The following is a 16767-nucleotide window of genomic DNA, read 5'->3' as shown; positions in this document are numbered from 1 at the left end:
GATGCACAAAAAAGGAAGAGGTACATGGAGTCTTTCATCTGCAGTCATAGTACATCAGGCCAGGCAAAATGGGAGACCTTGCTCACAGGGAGCATGAGAAATCAACCCATCCAGCATCACTGACATTTCTGGGGTGGAGAGAAGGGGACAGGAATAATGAAGTAAGCCAGGGAACATCTTTGCAATTAGTCAGTAGAACAACCTTTCGTGGCAGATGGGGCATATTGCATCTGTGATTATTACACTCCCTGTAGAGTCCAGGAGGAACTGTGCCTTCTTGAATTTGCTGGGCCTAAATACATCCACACCATCCCTGTATGAAGAGCTGTACACATGTTGATTTGAAATGATAATCCAACATATTCTGAAACAGTGTAATTTCTAAATGTGTGTTAGAAAAGTTAAATCTAAGACAAGGTTTTGTTGATTGAATATGTGGAACACTGATAAATTGTCTTGTAAAACTCCTCTGCCTTTCCTAATCAATGACTCCCTAATAAAAGGTGCGGGGCTTGATTTAGCACAGTTTATCTCCAGTTTTTTGCACTTTAGCTCTGTAAGTCAGTACGATTACCATCACCACTTCTTATTCTTTGGTAGCACATACCACATTTTTTTCTTCAAAAGATGTGTAGTAGAACTTTTGTGAGGACTAGAAGAGGAAAGTTATATTTCTTTTGGTATTATTCTTCATGGTAAGGTCATTCATAGTTACTCGTTTGTCATTTATGAAAAATAAACAAAACGTTGGGATGATCAGACTTTGGCAAACTTAATCTGCCCTATGTGCTCTACATGCAGTAACTGCCTAATGTTTTGTGTACATGATACTTTGTTTCTATTCCTCTCTACTCATGCTCCCCTGTATGCGTTGTGAACTTGCCAAAAAGGCCTATGGGAAGGTTGGCTTTTGTTTGTTGGGGGGGTTTTCACTAGGCTTTACAGAAAGGATATAGGTGGAATGGCACAAAGGCTAAACTGAGTTCTAGAAACAGTCCTTCCATAGCACAGTTGAGGCACATTGCAGGGGAATTTGGCACATTCTTCGGCTGTGTTCAGTTCCCAATTCCATTATTGCAATATTTTTGCTAGTAAAAATAACATCCAAAGTTGCTCTAACTTTTATAAATGTGCACATTAAAATTAAACCTAAACTTATTAATATCTCCAAAGAATATTAATGGGAAAAGTATATTTAACTTACGTTTTTTCTCTGCTGTGTATGAGAAAAAATAATAACCATTGGTCTGTATCGCCAGCATAATTCTGGTTTTCACTGTGCAGTAGACTTAAGCAGCCATTACAGAATGCAATATTTGATCAGGACTAAAAATACTGTTGCAAATAATATTAAGTGAAAGAAGTTTATGAAACATAGCCTCATATATGCACATAGAAACATACAAGATGTTTGTATGGTAACTAATAGTATTTTAACAAAAAATTATTTCAGTTCACTATGTAAACAAAACTATGAATGACCTTAATGTTCAGTTTAACTAACTAACTTATCCTTGGGTATGCTTGAATCTCACTTTGAATGTTAACTCTAAACAGCTAACCTGTTTCTTCCCTTTATTCATTTTTTCCACCTATCATTGCATGACACACAGGGTCAGTTTTGTGCATGACACCCGCTACCAGTATTGGTAGGTTTCAAATTTCTTTATTGATCTCTTTTATACTGTGTTCTGTATCTTCAGCTATTTGGAAAATCTTAAACATGACTTAGACAAGTACTTGATTTAAAGGTTTATTTGTCCTTTTGGTTGAGTTTGTAGGATTTTAGATTTATTTGTAGATGAAATTTGCCGTTTAGATAGATATGACATCACCTGCTATAAAAACTACACTGCAAAAGCATAAAATCATAAATTCAAATCTGCTTTTCAGTTTTTAAGAATTTTATTTATATATTTTATATTATCTAGTATTATAAATTTTGGAAAAGCAAGCTAATTTCATCAATGTTTTAAAGTTTCATAGTGGTGTGCCTATTTCTCCTTTTTGCTGTGTGTTAGAAAGTTTTATCAGAGTTTCCCAGAAACACACTTAATACTGGTATATAGCGTTGATCAAGTGACCTAGGTTCTGAATCTCATTCTCTCTCAATTATATTTTTGTGATGAAAATTAGGGTGTGTTAGCACAGACCCCAATTCACATGAATAACCCTTACTCAAGGTGATAGTCTCTTTGATTCTAATGAGGTGACTCAAGTGAGTTTTTGCTACTCCTGTGAGGGTTTTTCAAGAGTAGTCTTTAAAGAATATCAAATTAAGTCTCCGATGCACACATTACTACATTTATCCTTAAAACAGTACAAAAATAAATTACCACAGAATCTGCTTTGCTCTTTTAGATCAAACAAATTAGTATTTAAATCAGGAAAATGATTTTAGTGCCACTGAGTTTTGCCTGAAAGCAGATGGTAATTTAACTCAGATAAAATTAGTTGTTTTATTAGGGCTAATGAAACATAAATCTAGAAACAAAAATGGTATGTGTAGAGCAAGGTTGAAAATACACATTTAACCTGTAATAGAGGTAAATGCAATTAATTAGTTTTTCTAATTCATATAAAATAAATTATTTTTTCCCTTCTAATATGAAATGAAAGAGCTGGCTTTTTAAAATCTTCCATGGGATAGTGGTGATAAAGATATATTTTTAATAGTATTTTAGCAAATTGAACAATTTTATTTAACAAAATAGGCTATTTTGGTTGATACCTCCCACCTTGTCAAATTATTAAATATAACACCAGTAGTAATCACTTATTTTGTTTTTTTCTGGGAATCACTGATTATGTTGACAAACTTCCTTTAATTGTACTTGTAATAAGCTATTTTCCCTTTTTTATTTCTCTGCCACGCTTTCTTGCTTTGCATTGTGATTGCATGCCATCTGCTGGTTTAACCCATGATGGCTTGCTGCTCTGATATTCACCATGCCAAAATACCACTTCTTTACCATAATGCTACACCCTCCTGTTCATTGCTTCCATGGTTCCCCTCCTGAAAGTACCCATGATGCACAGCGCTACGTCCGCCACTGTCTCTGCAGCAACAACTCCTGCAACAAGTGTCCCCTTCGCCGCAACAGCCACAGCCAATCAGGTTTGCTCCTTTTAAAGCTTTCTTTCACAAATCCCAAACTCTAAATGAGTGCTGATATTTTTTTTTTAAAAAAATTCTCCTGGAGAATTTTTTTTCATGTTTACCCATCAAATTTTATTTTTAAGTAGTTTATAGCAAGTGTTTATGGACAGGTTGCACTTATTTAGAGTTAACATTTATTGCAAATAATAATGTAGCTATGTTTTGTGTTGCACTGTTTGTATCTAATATTGTGTAATTAACCAACTGAGTTAAAATCATTTCAGTAGTGGACTAAATATAAAGGGTTTTTTATTAATTTCTGTTTTCAAAAAGAAAAAATCCTTAAAAGCAGGTTCAGATGTTTGTGCTTGTTAATGTATATTTTTCTCCATAATTCATGTTAGTGACTAACTCATTGTGTTCAATAAAAGTGACTGAAATCATGCATGGATAAATTCAGCTGAAAAAAAAGCTTATAAAAAAGAGAAAATAACTATTTCTAAAAGGATCAGCAAATGACTCAGATTTGTACTGTGAACATTCTCATCGAAGACTGTATTCCTTTTTCCACGCTATATTTAAAAGGATGCTATCAAATACAAAACAGCATTTCCCCCTGAAAATATGTATCAAATGCAGTTACAAGCAATCCCTAGTTTTACTAAAAGAGAAAAAAAAAAAAGAGGGAAAATATTTCTATTTTTTTCCCCATTGGTCTTTAGGTGTTAGATTCAGGAATACCGAAGGTGAATGTGGGTCTGTTGCTGCTCCCAGCGTGTGAACTAGGCATTGTATCTCAAACTGTAGAGACTATTTTAATAACTACAGATCCCCAGTTCAGGTCCTGTTGTGGCAGCCACAATGGAGGCCATTACACCATTTTGTGCTTTTGTCACTTTTACAGTATTATTAATGTGAGAGCTTGCATGCATATTCTTCCCCAGGCTTGGCAAGAGAGTGTTTACCAGTAACAGCAGCAATGAAAGTAAAACTTCCCTCCTGAAGAGGAAATGGGCAAAGGGAAAGTAAAGGTTTGCTTGTCCTGAGCATGCTTCATTTTAGCCTTACCAAGTGACCTTTATAAATCTAATGGAGAAGCAGAAGCACAACCAGATTTTATTTGTTTAAAAACGGAATTTAAAAAAAATGATCAGAATCTGTTCTTTAAAGATGTTCTACCAGAAAACGAAAATGAAAAAAATTACTCAATTTCAAAACAATTGAAGTCTGACAACATCAAAATAATAAAAAAGTTGCTATGACAACTAACATATAATATTCTATGGCAAGTATACTATCTCTGAAATACAACTTGTTTTCTTAAAGAAACAGAAAACTATATGGACTCTTCCTTGCTTTTTAGAAAGGATCAAAGTTTCCAGAATAGTGCTGCTTTTGCCTTTTGTTCTGCACAGCATCAGTTTGCATATTCCTTTCTGAAATTTAAGGGTTTTTTTTAAGTGAGAGAAACGTTGATATTTGTGTTGAAAGCTAATGTAACAATCAAATCATGCATATAAAATTCAGTTCTTTTTTCTAACATTCTCAATTCTGTTTGGAGGTTTGGTAATAGAGTGAATAACGTTGCAACAGAAGTTGGTTTAAAAGTGTCTAGCGATTTCCAAAGGGACTTCTTCCACCTGAGTAATTTAACACAGGGCTGTCCAACTGATTGTCCACAGGCCATATGTCACCCAAGAGCAGTTAACATACAGCCTGTGGACTCCTACACCTGTCTCTCCCACTGCTGTGAGGCATGAGAGAGTCCAGGGGAGACAAGGGTCCACATGCCACTGGCACTGCTTTTGGGGTGGGAAGAGAGATCACAGCTGGGGGGCTGTACCTGCTACATATAGTCCATGTGGTATACATTCTGGGGGCTGCATGACATCACCATGTGCAGGCCCTGGCTGTTACCATAAACCCGGTACCATTCAGTCTTTTGAGAGACAGGCGTACAGTCCATCATCAGGATGTTTTTGCATGCTTAGGCACAGGATTCAGGGACAGTTACAGTTCCCTTACTGATTATCCTTTTTGAACACCAAATCAAAATACAGTCACACTTCCGATTGATCCTTGATTCCCTCTTAGCAGGTAAGGTATTATAAAGACCCAAGTCAGAAAAAGAGATGAGACAAGTCTATAACCCAGCCTTTTATTGATTACACCCTAGTGTAAATAATAAGCACATGTTACCTGCAACAGCACAATGCAGATTCTCACCTATACCAGGTGGGGGAGACACAGGAGGGAAAAGGAAGGTGGTTTGCAGGTTGGCAGCAGGTTGTCTTGAATTTGCTGAGTCTTCCCAACATTTCACCCTGTTTACATCCAAATGTGGCTTATTTCAATCAGTATTCTGATTGGAGTTATTCAGATTTCTTTGATTCACCAAGACTTTGGGAACTGGACTGAACAAGCTTTTATGTGGACTTGGAAGGTGCCAATTAGCTGAGGCCTTTCTCTTTGTGAAAGGTACAGTTCTGGGTGACAGGACTTCTTACCTCTTTCCCTTACCATCTGATAATGCTACTTACATTGTTCTTTTTCTTTTTCTGTATATAAATCAAAAATAAGGTTGTTTTCCCCAATCAGCATGAGGCAGGGGGAAGATAAAGCTACATCTTGGATTTGAGTACCAAGCCAAAGCAGGTAGCTGCTCAGTTCTGTCTTCAGCCCTGGGCTTAAGCCAGAGCTGAACCGGCAACTGCCCTGGTCACAATGGCTCATTTGGCAGGGAAGGGGACATGTACCTAGGGGGAGCACAGGGGATACCACAGGGTAGGGGTAGACCTGCAGTCTTCCCCCCCACCATGCCTGTGCCTGCTTCCCACCCCCAGCTGTCTCCCTCTGCTAACCTTCTGCTCTGCTCCAACCCCAGCCTGGTCTGGCCTGAGCTGCCACCACTTCTCCCTTGCCAGGTTAGGCTGGGGCCAGGCTGAAGCCATGCCTCAGAGGAGCAGAGCTGTAACAGAAAGTGGGCAAGGAATCAAGGGGCAGGCACGGTGTGAGAGTAGGGGGTAAGGCTGCAATGGGGTGCAAGGGATTGGGGAGGCAAGCATGAGGAGCAAGAGGCAGGGAGCAAGCATAGACATGGAGGGGCAGGCAGCAGGTGGGCATGTGGCAGAGGGTGCATGGTGGAAAGACAGTAGCAGAGGCAGGCAAAGTGAGATAAGGGGCAGAGGTTTGGCCTCTCAGTCCCCATCACTGCTTCCCCGGCCACAGCAGTCAGGGGAGACAAGTATAAGATGTCTGTCCATTAGCTAGATTCTATATGTAGAAAATTGTAACTAATTTATAAATTTCCATGTAGAAAATCTAATTGTTGGAAGAGTTGTCTTAAATTTGAAGTTGTCTTGGATTTAAGTAAAAATGGTACTTTACTGACTAGGCCAGTTGAAACATCTGCAAAGGTTCACTCTGAAACAGGCTTTTTGGCCAGCTTTAGCCACATTCCTGGAATTTAGCATAAGTCCCTTGAAAGTGGCTAAGGCTGACAACAGGTTAACAAAGCCACATTATTATTCCAATAGGATCAAAGGCAAAACTTCAGTTGTTACTTCTAGCTGTAGTTGCACAAAAGTAATTATTTAGTGGTCTAATATTAGTGGCTTAAAAAGATTCTCATTCTACTTCCCCAAGCTACTGCTTATGATTTAAATGTAAACTTATTGATTATTGATTGTATGCCAACGTAAGTACATATCATTCATAACTCAGGCTTTTACTAGGGCAATTGTCTTCACTGATCAATGTGATCTGTCAGTCACTGATCATGTCTAGAGCCTGCCCTGGTCTCATGGAACTTGGACAGCCCCAACTTAACACATACTGGCTGGAGAGACAGAGCACCGTACATAATGCCATCATCTCTTTCTTTCTCTGTCAGCAAAGCAGCAGATACCAATATTTGCTTCTACTCCCTGCCCCCATGCAAATGATATCCTGGTTCCTTCTGGATTTGGCAGCATTTGTTTTCTATTCTCTTTGATTTTGGAGAAAAACAATGCTTTACATTTAAAAGAAAAGCACCATAAAATCTTCTAATGTAAAAGGGATAAATCCTTTATTATAAAAAGCTCCCCAGTGAAATTAATGGAAAATACTAGAAGTTTTTCTTCTTCAGTGGGAACCATTGGCTGCTGTCCCTTTCTGTTTCCATTGCTTGGCTTTTCATCACTTCCTTTGTGCTAGTCATTGGAAATCCCTGGAAGCTGCATAGCAGATTGTTGCATAGCATATGTGGGGCTGGGAAATGCTTCACTGTTCTGTAGCCATGGTCTACCTGATGGAGACCTAATGGAGACCTAACTAGCCTGAAAGGCCTTTAGAGTTTCTGCAGTACAGAAGGCAAGAGGAAAGGATTGATTTTCATTCCCCTTAAGACTTCCACCTCATGAATGTAGTACCCAGCTGTTTATCCCCTGTGAAGCTTGCTGGATATATGGGGAGCATCACAGTACCCTGGGAAAAGAGGGTCTGCTATCACTTCTGTTAGAACTTCATTCTCCGATCCCTGCAATATTGTTGCCTTCTTTTCTTATATTTATAGTGTGACCTCCCCTCTGAATATCTTCTGCACCTTTTTTGTTGTCATTCCAGAGTATGCATCCCATCAAGCTTCTATACCCACAATTTGTCCTTATTAATGGACCTGATTTTGAAAAGAACCTTATAGTCAGTATTATCCCCCTTCTTGGGAGGAGGGGGTGGCGGGGAGGGAATTGCTGATCTTTCTGGACTGACTCTGACAAGCCGAGGCACCATGGAATCACAACTAGGAGGAGATACAGCGTCCAAAAGGTTGATAGTCGCAGACCCTGACAAGTTTATAATATTCTATATTGGGCTCAGAAATTATTTTGTATGTGCTGAGAGCATATTTTTCTATTAATGACACATTGTATGGAAATCATGCATGTCTGCTAACCAACTGTGTGCTTTTTTTTTTTAAACAATAATAACTGTCAGGTCCAAAGAATGTTATGTCACTGAAGGTACAATCCCTTGGGCTTTACACCAGGAAGGCAGTTTACGTGACTGAGTATGACTGTATAGAACAAGAACTCTGCAGCTTTTTGTATTAACTTTTGCATGGAATGAAGGCTTCAGGGGCAAAATAACGTGATTAAAGTCTGTATCATAAACATAATAGACAATGGTATAGAGCATGCTAAGGTTGCACAGACAGCTATAGATCATTGCGATGCCCCATCCTTTCAAGTGTTTACTTTTCTAGTCTAAGTAACTTCCTTTTTCATGTTGTGTGTTGCATGTAATTTCCTAATTTTTTAGAAAGAGAATGATAAAAAATATATCTATTCTGTTATCTGCAACTGTAGCAACCTGATATTGTGCATCAGCAGCAGTGCCACAGCACAGATCTCTACAGCTTGGACTATTAAATACACATGGGCTGGTAGCAAAAGAAGGCTGTTATGCATGAAAGGAGAAGATAGGCTGCTTTAGAGGGTTATGAGGAAGCCTACCATAGCTGGCTGTTTCTTTCCCTTCCACTATTTGAGCTCCTGCTTCATATGGTGCCTCCAGGGAGATGGGGCTGGAACACTGAGTTTGTGACAAATGTAGAGAGCATAGGGAAAAATTCAGTCTAGCCCAGTGGTGCTCACAGTTTCAGCCCCGTGGACTGCATATGATGTGTAGGGCCAATCCACAGGCCAGATTCCTTGTAGGACAGCACATGGGCTTGGGTCCTGCATGGCTGGATTGGGCCCCACAACTGGATCAGGCCCTGTACACCCAAGCCAACTTGTCTGGATCGGACTCCATTGTGCCATCCCAGCAAGCAGACAAGGTTCCTTGGGTGAATTTGATATCAGGCACTCCACACTGCCTTGGCCTCGTCCCGCGCATGTGGATTCCCATGTGCCCAGTGCCACCCTAGCCCAACCCAGCATGCTGGGATTCAGTCCTGTGTACCCAATCTAGCATTCAGGGCCACATTATCCAGCCCACCAGGCTCCCTAGGGGTCCATAAATTGGGTAGCATAAGAGAAGCAATTACCATTGCCACCACTCCCATGCCACTAAATTTTTGGACCCGGAGGAGCCTGGTGAGTGAGATGATATGGATCCACAGGCTAGATCTGGCCCACAGACCAGGGGTTGAGCATCAGTCGTCTAGCCCAATGCTACCTCCTCCTCTTCCCCGCTTCTTCAGTTCCCAGTATAGTGGTGGTGGTAGCAGATGCTGCTTCCCGATAGTTTGAGCCTGGCATGTTAGAGCGTTTGTGTTCAGCTGTCATTTGGGCATACTGCCAAAAGGTTCCTGGGGAATATCAGGAAGGGGCAGGAAATGATAATTTTTAATAGATTATAACTCCGCTGAATCTGAATGAAATGTCATGGTATGAAGAAAAAATATTCTCTGAATTCAAGGGCTTTTACCCTGCTGAATATCAAAGGCCCCCTGTAAACAATGGACAAGCTAGAGTTTGTCCCGAAAAAGTCACCAGAATTTTAGAAGGGGGAATGTTAGATAATTTAAATGTAATGGTTTCTTACCACTTCCCCTAGTGCATGTGTTGAGACAGATGTGTAAAAGGCAAAGTATTCATATTTATATAGATTGTAAGTATAGCAGTCATAACCATTTTATGCAGATTTTAGAAGAGTACAAACAGTATTTTCTCTATACATTCCAAACACCTTTGATAAAACATTTAATTAGTGCATATCTAAATAGTGAGTATTCAAAACAAAACAATTATTATGCATTCAGCAACATTTAACAAAGCTATGAGAAACCAAACAGACATTTATTTCAATGTTATTGAGAGGGCTATTATTCTGGGTTCTGAGCTGCAGCCGCTCTCTTTCCAATTCATGCTAAGGTATGTATTTATTTGTTTGTTTATTTTTATCAGAAAAGCATCAATGCAGCTGCTTTGCGGGTATCAGTCAGTCACTTCTGCAAAACGTGTGCATGTGTGTCTTAACCAGGGAAGTAATTTGATTTTTCTACACTAGAATGGAGGAATGGAAGCATGGAGGCTCAGGGAAGGAGGGATGGAGTTCACACTTCAGAGTCAAAGCTACAGTGTTAGCTCTATCACAGCCACTGTGGAATTAGCAGTAGCTTTTAGCTGAACAGCCAGCAGCTGTTGCCAGTTTGCCAGTAGCTGTGAAACTTTTTCTTTTGCTTGAACAACACTGGTCAGGATTCAGGCATGTGGTCAGGATCCCTTACAGTCAGAATTTAGCCATGCCTCTGAAAAATATTTTTTCTTCATTCAACCTTCCCAAATAATACATAATGTGTGCATCTTATTTTGAGGGTGTCGCAGGGCACCTTGGTGCCTACTCCTAGAGAGGAGAAACTGCCAGGAAGAGAGCCCTGGCAGAGCCAATTGAGCACAGCTGCTGGTTGCCGGAGCAACTAAGGGGAGCCAGCTGCCTGTAGGAGGCAGGGCCTGGCCTTTATAAAGCCCAGGGCTGAGGCCAGGCTGGCAGTTCTCTGCCAGCAGCCAGAGAGGCAGGAGCTCCCTCAGCCAAGATATGGGAAGAAGCCTGACTTGCAAGTACAGCTCATGATAGCCCTGAGAGGATTGGGCACTATGGTTTAGCCAGGGGGCTTTATGTTTGAGTTACAGCCAGGAGGCTCTAGTTTATGTTTGGCTTTAATGTTACACCGGAGGCTTGGGTGAGGCTGTAGGGGTTGGAGGAGGCCTCATAGGTACCCCATAGGGGTGGTATGCTCTAGCGCCAGGAGGGCGCATTGACCTCATAAAGGGCCCCACGGGAGTGTGGGGGCCCCAGCGCCCGAGGAGGGCGCAGTGTCCTCATCGGGGACTCAAAAGGGAGTGTGAGGCCCTGGCGCCGGTGAGGGCACGCTAGGCCCTGAGAGTTACAGGGCAGAGTTGTGAGGTCAGTTAGCTCAGAGAGGAGTGGCTGAGCCTCATAGGGACCCCAGAGAGTGTGGGGTGCCCTAGGGCCAAGAGGGCGCAGTGTCCTCATAGGGACCCCATAGGGGTGGGGTGCCCCAGTGCCAGTGAGGGCGCGGTCTAGCGCCAGGAGGGCACATTATTTTCATAGCGCTAGTGAAGGTGCAGCTTACGCGCTAGTGCAGGAGCAACTGGCAGCGAGGAGCGCAACCAGTGGGTTGCGAGCACAACCAGTGGGTTGCGGATGGGGAATAAAGACCCCGCGTTGTGTGCGGGGTACGTAGACCCTAGCCCCAGAGAGAGGGGTGATTTTATCAGGGAGCCTGAGGTGGGCACGGCGAGCCCCAAAGAGGGGGAGCACTATATTGATCTATTGAGGAGCCCAAGGTGGGCACGGCGAGCCCCAAAGAGGGGGAGCACCATATTAGGGAGCCCAGGACGGGCGCAGCAGATGCCAGCAAGGGCATCACTTGCGGGGTGCATAGACCCCAGCCCCAGGGAGGGGTGACTTACTGAGGAGCCCGAGAGCGGGGCAATACTGAGGAGCCCGAGAGCGGGTGGGGCAGACCCGGTAGTAGGCCTGCACTGCAGGGATACCCAGGACAAGGGCAGGGTGCCGCGGTGGACCCCGACGGAAGGGGTTAGTGGCACACCTTGCCCAGAGAAGGGCAAGGTGCTGCGGTTGCTCCGAGAGGACGGGGAGTAGCAGCTGGGTGAGCCTGTATCAGAGAGGGTAGTAGTGCGGTGGGCCCAAAAGACCGGTGGCTAGAGAGGAAGGCCCAGTGGGCTGGATGAGAGTCCCAGTGAGAGGCTGGGTACTAGAGAGAGCCCAGAGTGGGCTAGACTATAGAAGAGGCCCGGGAAGCGGGCGTGCAGACATACCAACGTTTATTACATCTGCGAGGCTTGGGGCGTGGTATTAGGGGCTGGTAGGAGCCATGCATAGCCCATAAGGCTAGGGTGTCCAGGGAGCACCCATTGCACTGGGAGACCCCAGGTGGGGTCCAGGAACACACGGGGACAGAGGTCCTGAGTAGCCATGCCCAGGGAGTCATAGGCAGCCTCCCAACTATATATATATATATAACATCAAAGACGTGGCGGGCGAGAATAAGAGGGTGCCTTGGGCCGGCCTTGACACGGAGCGAGGGACCTCGAGGAGATCACGGCCCTCTGAGAGGACCCCGCTGTGACAGAGGGTTTGTAGCATACAGAAAATATGGTGCTTTTCCTAGCAACATGTTCCTTTGGTGGGGCTTGTGCCCTTTTGGGCCTCCCCTCTGTACATGTTAATTTGTACTGCATTTCATGGCACTGCCATCGTCGGTATTGTCTTCTCTTTGCTGCTTCTTAATACTTTCTCCCCTCCTTGGGTAAGGAAATTAGAAGCATCTCTCTTTTTGTAACATCTAGACATGTCTTTACTATGGCTTTTTCTTGCTCTCAGGATTTTAAGTTGTGTCCATACTGTTAGGGTGATGCCCTACATAAGATAAGCACACGAGATATCTTTATTGTGTAGGGGAATTTTGTTCTTGGGATGTGCGTCCTTATGCAGGTCTTTTGCTTCCAGAATGTGAAAATATCACCAAACTCAGTTATATGTCATGGGGAAGTCCTTGGGGACCATTTCCAACATAAGCACCAGAGACTCAGATGAGCTCCATACACCATGAGTAGGGATCTATCTAAATTTCACGGGAAGTGTGCTGTGCAGTGACTCCTTTGATCTTATATTTCCACTGTCTGCCCTCTCCCCTACTGCCCTTCCCCCAGCCTTTGATTGGCAGAGGGGCCCCAGCAGCCTTGTTGCTGATCAGCCGGGAGGCAAAAACCACAGCATATTTAAAGCTGCAATTTTTGCCTCCCAGCAAGTCAGGAGCAAGTGGTAGCAGGGGGCACAGCGAAAAGAACAAGATTAAAGAAGCTGCTACACAGCACACTTCTGGCACAATTTAGGTAGATCTCTAACCATGAGCACCAGCTCTTCAGACAGACCCTCTATCTCCTCTATTACAGAGAAATTATCAGCTTGTGCCGCTGAGACTGGATCTCTAAGAAGGTTCTCTATCCAGGACTCCTTGAGTCTCTCCATCTCCTTGCCCACCTAAGTCCAAGACTCATGGTCCCATGAGGATACCACTGAAGTTAACTGAGGCTCTGGTAATGATACCATGGTACTACTTTACAGTTCCATCAGTGACCTGTGGGGTATAATTAAGAAAATCAGAGAGAGACACCCAAGGCTCTTCTTCAAATTACCTCAGTGAACCAGGTTGTTAGATCTAACTTCCATTCTGGTGCCAAAATCTCCAGGCCCACTACATCCAGGAGGAATGATGTTTTGGCAGCCTGCTCTGTTGGCCATGGTGTCAAGTTCCTTTGTACTTAATCAGTACTCCAGCCATGGTCTTCCAGCGTCAGTCTTGACTCCTGTAGCTTGTATGGGTTGCTCATTAGAGTCCCCATCTAGTTCAGACTCCAAGCACAGTTCTGCATTGCCTTTGGCTTCAGCTCAGAGAACCAGAAACTCCTTGAAAAGAGTCTTGGTTTTCCAAGGTGTTCTTGCAAACTTCTTGGTTCCTGCCAATCCTTCTGGTATAGCCTTAGTGACTTCAGGGTTTCCAAAAGCCATTTAAGTATCACCCAAATTCTCCTTGAGTCTGGGGATAGGTTTGCTCATCTGGGGATTCTCCTTGAATCTGGGGATAGGTTTGGAAGGAGCTAAGTAGTAAATATCAAGTTTCAAATGGAATATAACCTCTGAGTTTTTCCTATTAGTCTGCTAAAATTTTCACCACAGCAGTCTTTTTTTTTTTTTTTTTCTCTTTAAATACAAGGTTAATATACTGCTTAATTTAATTCTGTTAGTGACTTGTAGCTGTAAAGAAATAGTACTCCTGTTACAGCTCTGTGATTTCACTGGTTTTGTTCTTGTTTTTCAGCAAGAGCATTGTAATATCTGTGTTTATATACTGAGATCATTTATCTCTTGATAGTTTGCCAGCTTCAGTAAGTGAAGAAAAAACCCAGTGAATACTGTTCCAGTTCTTGGTAGTTATGGGCAATTATGGAACTCCAACTTACTTTTAAAATGATAGCCTTGCTCCCATTTTGGCAGTACAACATAGTACATCTTTATTTCATGTAACATCTTTCATACATGCTGAATTCTACTGCTTCATGGAACACCACAACAGCCAATATAACATAAATATTACAGAAAACACTATATAAAAAACATTATGTTGTGTTTATGTTTCATCCTTTTTATAAGGTCAATAGGAAAAGGAAAGACACTAAGGGATACATAAAACAGGGAAAAGATTAATTTAAGTAGTATATCTAAGAATAGAAGAGATAAATTGAAAAGCTTGTGACACAATTATCTGATACAATTGACCTAAATTATGCATTAGTTTCTCCACTAAACTACATAGCAAACTGGAAATTATGTAGAAATATTAATGATTAATTATTATTCAATGATGTTTAGTTTTAGAAAAATAACTACAAAAATGAAACAGACTAACAGGTAAAATAGTAGTATTATGTACAAGTTAAAATATTTGAACTAGACCGCAAGTGGAACCATTTTGGTTTTTTTTAAAAAGGTAATTGTACCAAATGCTTAATCAAGATGTTCTGAAGTTGAGGAGTTGGGCATGGCAGTATCTTATACCTCCTGCATGACTTTTGTCTTATAAGAAAAGGAATAAGACAGCTCTTCTGTCATTGCCTGGTCTTGGAAAAGAGGAGATGGAGAGAAGGTTGCAAAAACAAGGTAGTTGCTATATAGGAAAATTAAACTCTTAGATTGGATTTTTGCATAGAAGCTACCTCTGCTAACTGTGCAGTGGCTAAGCTGTACATAAAAGAACTTCTTCTATGTAGCTCAGGAAAAGTATCAATGTACCCTGCTCCCCAAGAATATGCTTCAGTGTATTCCTTCCACATACCTCTTGAGAAAAGAACTGGCTGGCTGGTTGTGGTCATCTTTGTTGCTGTACAGATTTTTTAAAGAACTCTTGAGTCTTCTGATCTCTCTGTCCCTGAAAGAAAACTCCCAAACTTGCAGACATGGGCTAGGGACATACATTACACATAAACCAGTTTAAGTGATGAGAAAGTGATTTAAACCTGTAACAGAATGGGGGTTCAGTGCACATAAACCATTTTGAAAATGGCTGAAACTGGTTTGAGATAAACCTGGTTGAGTGTAGTATCAGACTTAACTGATTTGAGTTAAACTGTTTTATGCAATGTCTGTCCCAGACCCCTTCCTGGTTTAACTAATACCAGAGTCCCCCAGCATCCCAGATGCTTTGCAGCCCTGGGTGGGGTGCTCTGCTCTGCCATGCCCCTCTGCCTGGCTTCCCCTTGCTCCACCCCTCACCACTCCCTGCTCAAGCAGGGATTCCCCCCGCTCCCCTCTTCCATAGCACAGATCGCAGCCAGCATGTGGTATGCTAGATAATGCTGAGAAGTGTCTGTGTCAGTCAGAGAGCACAAAGGCAGATAGGACATAGTCCACTTAGGGCTTTTTGGAGCTAATCAGCAGGTCCGCTGGTAATGTCCCTCCGGTCCTTCCTTGGAAAAAATTGTTTAAGAAGAGCTTGAACTAATGAGAGAGGCTTTTGTTTTCTTGATGGGGTGCTAAATGTTCTGTAATCAACTCCTTGCTGGGCTGGTCAGGAGCAGCAAGAAGGAGGGGGAAACCCCTCCCAGCTGGGGCCTGGCCTTGCTCCCTGCCCCCTCAGCTCAGCACTTTGGAAGGGAAGGGAGGGCTGCTCTAGTGTCCCCCAGCTTCTAGCCTGAGTCACTGCAGTCATGTGCCTGCATTTCTTCAGTCCAGGGTCTGTGCAGTTAGACTAACGTGCAGGTTAGACTAACCTGCAAAAATTGAATCAATTCAGGCTCTGGCTTTTTGAATGTCTGTTCCTAGCCATGGAGAACAGTGACAAAACATGGGCCAGGTAAAGTAAGAATTTGCAAGATGACAGGGAAATGACCTTTTGTTGATTAAAGTACTGTCTTGTGGAGTCACCTTAGTGGGTACATAATTACATTACATATAGGGCTCTTCAAAATGCTGTCATTATTTAAATGGATACATGTCATTCTTACCTGGTGCTAAAAGAACTTATGAAATGTCTGAATTTTTTAAAAGTTTGGTTCTATGAACTTTCTCCTTCTTAATGTTAGTTGTAACATGAAAGACCAAAAAGGAAAAATATTTGACTCTCCTTACTCTAGGTTTTCCACTTTTACTGGCATCGAGTGATGAGAACCAAGCCTGCTACTTAGCTTCTCCCTTTTTGGCATTCACAAATGCCCCTGTTTTAGGGAGTAATACCAGCTGTGTCCTCTCTGTGTCAGGGCCCTGTGAGCAACAGAAAATATCCTAACAATAAACCCAGTCATAAACAAGGAAAAAAAAGGAATTCATGTTCTCTCCTTCAGAAATAAATTTAAAAGATTGCTTCACTTCAGTAAGCTTCTTCAGTTCTTTTCCTATTTTACTTCGACAATGTTATGGTCTCCAAGTCTTCACTTGTTCTGAAAAATAAGAGACTGAAAGAAGCCTTCTCCCCACTTAATGAAAAAACTACAGTTTCCAAGAAAATCCTCCTCGTGTTCACAACCCTTCTTAGGCCCCTGCTACACATTATATATACATTACGCAATTAACTGGTTAATTGTGCAATAAATTTAGACCAGCCACATGTGCAAAGTAATGATCATACAATGAAAATGACT

The 16767-nt window shown here is 42.2% G+C and overlaps 1 protein-coding gene across 10 annotated transcripts in view; it reads left to right on the top strand.

Moving 5' to 3' along the window:
• The window catches only part of MBNL2 (muscleblind like splicing regulator 2), a 184162-nt gene that overhangs the window by 151540 nt on the left and 15855 nt on the right, over positions 1–16767 (top strand). For 6 of the 10 annotated variants that reach the window (XM_019486935.2, XM_014596997.3, XM_019486934.2 and 3 more), the window contains 2 exons: positions 1614–1649; positions 3024–3118. The exons of 2 other annotated variants lie outside the window; for them this stretch is intronic. In XM_019486935.2, coding sequence (XP_019342480.1) covers positions 1614–1649; positions 3024–3118 — 131 coding nt within the window. The remainder of the gene's footprint in view (positions 1–1613; positions 1650–3023; positions 3119–16767) is intronic. 2 more of the 10 variants (XM_019486940.2, XM_019486937.2) reach the window with 1 other exon arrangement.

Source organism: Alligator mississippiensis, chromosome 1 (assembly GCF_030867095.1).
Source record: "Alligator mississippiensis isolate rAllMis1 chromosome 1, rAllMis1, whole genome shotgun sequence".
Taxonomy (NCBI): domain Eukaryota; kingdom Metazoa; phylum Chordata; order Crocodylia; family Alligatoridae; genus Alligator; species Alligator mississippiensis.
The sequence above is the reverse complement of the archived record's forward strand: the minus strand, read 5'-3'. Positions and strand labels throughout refer to the sequence as shown.